We start from the raw sequence: 5,178 nt of genomic DNA, 5'->3' as shown, positions 1-5,178 counted from the left end.
TTTTTTTTGAGACAGGGTCTCATTCCATCACCCAGTCTGGAGTGCAGTAGCATGATCCCAGCTCATTGCAACCTCCATTTCCTGGGTTCAAGCTGGGATTACAGGTGCACACCACCACGCCTGGCTAATTTTTATATTTTCAGTAGAGATGGGGTTTCACCATGTTGGCCAGGCTGGTCTTGAACTCCTAACCTCAAGTGGTCTGCCCATCTCAGCCTTCCAAAGTGCTGGGAATGAAAGGCATGAGCCACTGCACTCAGCCAAGAATTACCTTGGGTTTTATTGAGAGATGAATTATGCACCTCATTTTCTAGGGTTACCTTGGGTAAAGCTTTCTGTATTTCAGTTTTCTCATTTGCAAAATGGAGATAATAGTTTCTACCTCATAGTAATGGCAACAGGGGTCCCTCTGGAGCAGCCACTGCAAAGGTGCCAACTGCAGCAAGGAGGCGTGGCTGGGGCTATGCACTCCACGTAGCAGGCAGGAGCCCCACCCTCCTGGGCACAGCTGTAGCCACCCAAGCCACAGCTGCAGATCCAGGCATCTCTGCACTCCTGGGGACTGGGAAGGGCCCCCTTCCCTCCACAGGCTTGGAGGTGCCTGCTCCCGGTGCCTACTCTGCAGGCTTGTCAGTGTCTGCTGCCACTTCCTGGACTCTCCCTGCTGACTTGGCCCCTCTGGACTTTGGACACTAGCATTGGAGGGAGGCTGAGAGGGTGCTGAAGGCAGCTCAGCGCTGGCTTGTAGGCACCCCTTGGCACAAACAACCTGGGCGCCATGAACAGCGGCAGGAGGCAGACAGGCTCTGGGGCTAATGGGGCAGGTCCCCAATTAAGCCCCATCTTCAAGCTGGGGAAGGCCTGGACCAGAGTGGGAACTTACGGTGGTTTTTCTGGGCTGCTCATAACTAACATTGGACCAATCAGCACACACTTCTTCCCCTCTGATGCTCATAAAAACCCCCAGACTCAGCCAGACTCAAGGAGACAAGGAGATGACCTGCTTGTGGAGAGGAGCTACTCAATTCAGGGTCTCTCCTCTGCGGAGAGCTGAACACTCCACTCAATGGTACACCTTGCCTGTGGAGAGGAGCTACCCACTGCAGGTCTCCTCTGAGCTGTTCTGTTACTCAGTAAAACTCCTCTTTGCCTTGCTTACCCTCCACTTGTTCACGTACCTCATTCTTCTTGGATGCAGGACAAAAACTTGGGATGTGCTGAATGGTGGGGCTAAAAGAGCTATAAACAGGGTTGAAACATGCTCCTTGCTCACCATGTTATGGGTGACAAGGAGAGAAGAAAGAAGGAGAGAAGAGCTGCGGCTCTTCAGAGAGCCCAGACCTAGGAGCTCCCCAAGCCAGGGATGTGACACCCTCTTTGGGGATCTGCAGTTCCTGGCATCTCCAAGCTTCTGGCCACTACCACATTCCCTGGTGCCAACTTTGGAAGCTGCTTGTAGTATACCTGGTCCAGCTGTAGCCTCACAGAGAGATAGTGCCTGTGCTGGCACCTGGAGCTGCCCACCCCGCCACAGCCAGTGTGCCTGGCTGTGTGCAGTGGCTGGACCCCATGATCACTCACTCACACACCCTTTGCCTGACTCACCCTTGGCAGGTATGGGATCTAGGCCAGTAGCATAAGCCAGGCACAGCCTGCCAGGCTGAGTCAGTGGAATGAGTCCAGTGGGCCCGAGTAAAACTTAGACAAAGGTGCCACTAGCCACAGAAGTTTCTGGCTGGCAAAATGATACCCCAAGAATCCCATGACAATAAGTTTGTGATGAGGATACAATGAATTCATGGCCAGGTGCGGTGGCTCACACCTGCAATCCCAGCATTTTGGGAGGCTGAGGTGGGCAGATCATAAGGTCAGGAGTTTGAGACCAGCCTGGACAACATGGTGAAACCCCGTCTCTACTAAAAATACAAAAATTAGCCAGGTGTGGTGGCACATGCCTGTAATCTAAGTTACTCAGGAGACTGAGGCAGAAGAATCAGTTGAACTCAGGAAGCGGAGGTTGCAGTGAGCTGAGATCACACCATTGAGATCCAGCCTAGGTGACAGAGTAAGACTCTGTCTCAAAATAAAATAAAATAAAATAAAATATAAAATGAGTTTCACACATTAAAGCTTCCTGAAGGGCCTCACATTTAGAAAGCACTCTATAGGCGTCAACTATTTTTATTATTATGTTATTGTATTATAATGAATATTTAGATGGATTGGAGGAGTTAGGTCATAAAGACAAAACAGAGTAGCATTCAATTGTACATGGATGCACTGCATCTGGTCTCCCCTGAAACTAATAAGGTTTTACTGATACTAAAATTTTTATAAATAATAAAATAAATATCCATTTTGTATAGTGATTCATTTAGTGCCCAGCTATTCTACAAATATTTATTGAGCACCACTATCAGCCAGGCATTGTTCTAGGCAATAGGTAGGTCAGAGAACAAACAAAAACTCCTGTACTCATAAAGGATGCATTCATTATGGAAGAAAAGAAATCATTTCCTTAGCTTTATCTAATATCTGTTTGATTGAATATAATTCATTGCAGTTTTCTTACCATTTTCTTCAGTGTTATATCTACCAGTTCTTTTATTACTTCATCAGTATCTTCTTCAGAAGACTGTTGGTGTAGACTGTTCTTCAACATGTCAAATATTTGCTCTTGAGAAATGTAACCATCTCCATTCAAATAAACTTCAAAATAGACTTTTTAAAGCAAAAGAAGTTAAAAGATTTAGATAACAGCAGTTAAAGTGTCGTTAGTCTTCTCTTTAGTTATTTCAATTTATAAAACTAAAAGATAAAAACAACTTATATTCCATACAATTACTAATTTAATCCATTATATGGTAGAGATATTTTAGAATAAAGTACTCTTTACTACATTTTTTTCCTATCAGATTAAATATTCCTTGGGATGTGAAAATTAAAAAATAATTTCTGGATATTTATATTGAAGGTTTAAAAATGATATGAAGCTGCAATCAAGAAGCTTTGAGATAAAGTTTTTAAACCTTTGATCATGCAAACATATATACACATACATGTATAAATGTGTGTATCTATATCAATATTATGATTCTCTTTTTACATAGAGTGCAAAAACGAAGTACACACTTCACTATATCCCTGGCGAAGAACATTTCTGGATATACTTGGATGGTGAATCAGTAATGTCCTTGGGATCTGCCCATCTGCACTATCCAAAATTATCAAATAACCTCTTCCTGGAGAATACTTTCCATGACTTAGATTTTTGTAAGTACCAAACTTCACTCACTCATCCCACAAATGATCTTACTCAGGTCATTTGTGAATAAGGGAGCCTCACAGTGAAGGAGTTTTTGTGGAGTCTGTAATTCTAATTAAATGGTTTCGCAAAAGTAGGAATAAAACTCGAGAGTATCAGATTAGTTGGGTCTTTCTGTTGAATTTCTTCAATCTATAGCATACATATGAGTTTGCAATACAACCTGACCAGAAAGTAGTATTTTCTCAAAATTAACATATCTTTAAATGTATATGAAACATTTTTAGGAACTAAGATTATAGAAATTTTTTTTGCTAACGGGAGGCAACCATGTACAGCTGCATTCAGTGTCACGACCATTTTCACCAAATATTAGCATTACCATAAGAATTTACATTCAGAAAACAACTTTTCACTCTTCAGTGAGACTTTTGTATAAAACACTGCAGTAAACCTAAGTGGAAACTTTATTTATTTATTTATCTATTTTCATTATTTTTTGAAACAGAGTCTCACTCTGTCGCCCAGTCTGGAATGCACTGGTATGATCTTGGCTCACTGCAACCTCTGCTTCCTGGGTTCAAGCTATTCTCCTGCCTCAGCCTCCCTAATAGCTGCGATTATAGGGATGTTCAACCATGCCCAGCTTCTTTTTGTATTTTCTTTTTTTTTTTTTTTTTTTTGGGACGGAGTTTCGCTCTTGTTACCCAGGCTGGAGTGCAATGGCACGATCTCGGCTCACCGCAACCTCCGCCTCCTGGGTTCAGGCAATTCTCCTGCCTCAGCCTCCTGAGTAGCTGGGATTACAGGCACGCACCACCATGCCCGGCTAATTTTTTGTATTTTTAGTAGAGACGGGGTTTCACCATGTTGACCAGGATGGTCTTGATCTCTTGACCTCGTGATCCACCCGCCTCGGCCTCCCAAAGTGCTGGGATTACAGGCTTGAGCCACCGCGCCCGGCCTTCTTTTTGTATTTTCTATAGAGATGGGGTTTCACCATGTTGGCAAGGCTGGTCTCGAACTCCTGACCTCAAGTGATCCATTGACCCAGGCCTCCCAAAGTGCTGGGATTACAGGAGTGAGCCACTGTACCCAACTGGAAACTATATTTAAAAGTTATCTTATCTCATGAAAAATTAGAGTGGGAGAAAAAAAGGACAACACAGAGAAACTAAAAAATTCATAAATGTCAAAGAAAAGACAAAAGAATTACCCCTACATAATACATGTTTCCTCAGAGGCAGCCTTAGAAATTCAGCTTTGCCAGCTGATCAGAGTTAGCACAAGCCCTGACCCTTAGCTGCTGTTCTTAGCATGGGTTGGAAGCCAAAGACCCAACCTGGTGGTAACATTTGGGCATTCCGAAACCAGTGAAGGAAATGTTTGAGAGCCCCGGGGCTGGGGAGTATTCCATGACCTTACAATTATGCCACCCATTTCATCTGCTTGTTTTTTTTTTTTTTAAGCTATCATGAACTATTTTTGCAAGGCTGCTATAAAGAACACTGATTTTGTATTTTTAAACATTTAAGCATTCACTAAATACAAAACTGACTATATATTACTAAGGCAGTAATAACATATGGAAATCTTACACTTCAGCTTTTCTTCAAAAGTTCCTCGAAGAAACACTGATAATCCTTTAACCCATTCTTTAATATTTATGTAGTTATCATTGTCTTTGTCAAATGCAAAAAACACTGAAAGAAAAAGAATGTGTAAGTGTATTGTAATTTATGGCTATTATGTAATTCAACAGTATGTAAGTATGAATAGATAGAAAAATGTTTCTCCCAAATTGAGGGGGAAAAGTTTTGACACAGTCTTCTTGAAACAATCAAAATTACTGGAAATGTGTTTTTCGCCATATTCTTAAAGAAAACAACTCGGGCCGGGCGCGGTGGCTCAAG

The 5,178-nt window shown here is 42.5% G+C and overlaps 1 protein-coding gene across 1 annotated transcript in view; it reads right to left on the bottom strand.

Annotated features, from left to right (window-relative positions):
- Window positions 1–5,178, bottom strand: part of LOC119472383 (EF-hand calcium-binding domain-containing protein 1-like) — an 18,043-nt gene that overhangs the window by 4,970 nt on the left and 7,895 nt on the right. The window contains exons 3-4 of the mRNA XM_037741301.1: window positions 4,864–4,968; window positions 2,573–2,721 (exon numbers count right to left, since the gene is read on the bottom strand). Of these exons, the coding sequence (XP_037597229.1) occupies window positions 2,573–2,721; window positions 4,864–4,968 (254 nt within the window). The remainder of the gene's footprint in view (window positions 1–2,572; window positions 2,722–4,863; window positions 4,969–5,178) is intronic.

This window comes from Cebus imitator, unplaced genomic scaffold (genome assembly GCF_001604975.1).
Source record: "Cebus imitator isolate Cc_AM_T3 unplaced genomic scaffold, Cebus_imitator-1.0 Scaffold98, whole genome shotgun sequence".
Taxonomy (NCBI): domain Eukaryota; kingdom Metazoa; phylum Chordata; class Mammalia; order Primates; family Cebidae; genus Cebus; species Cebus imitator.
This window is presented reverse-complemented; position numbering and strand designations above follow the sequence as displayed.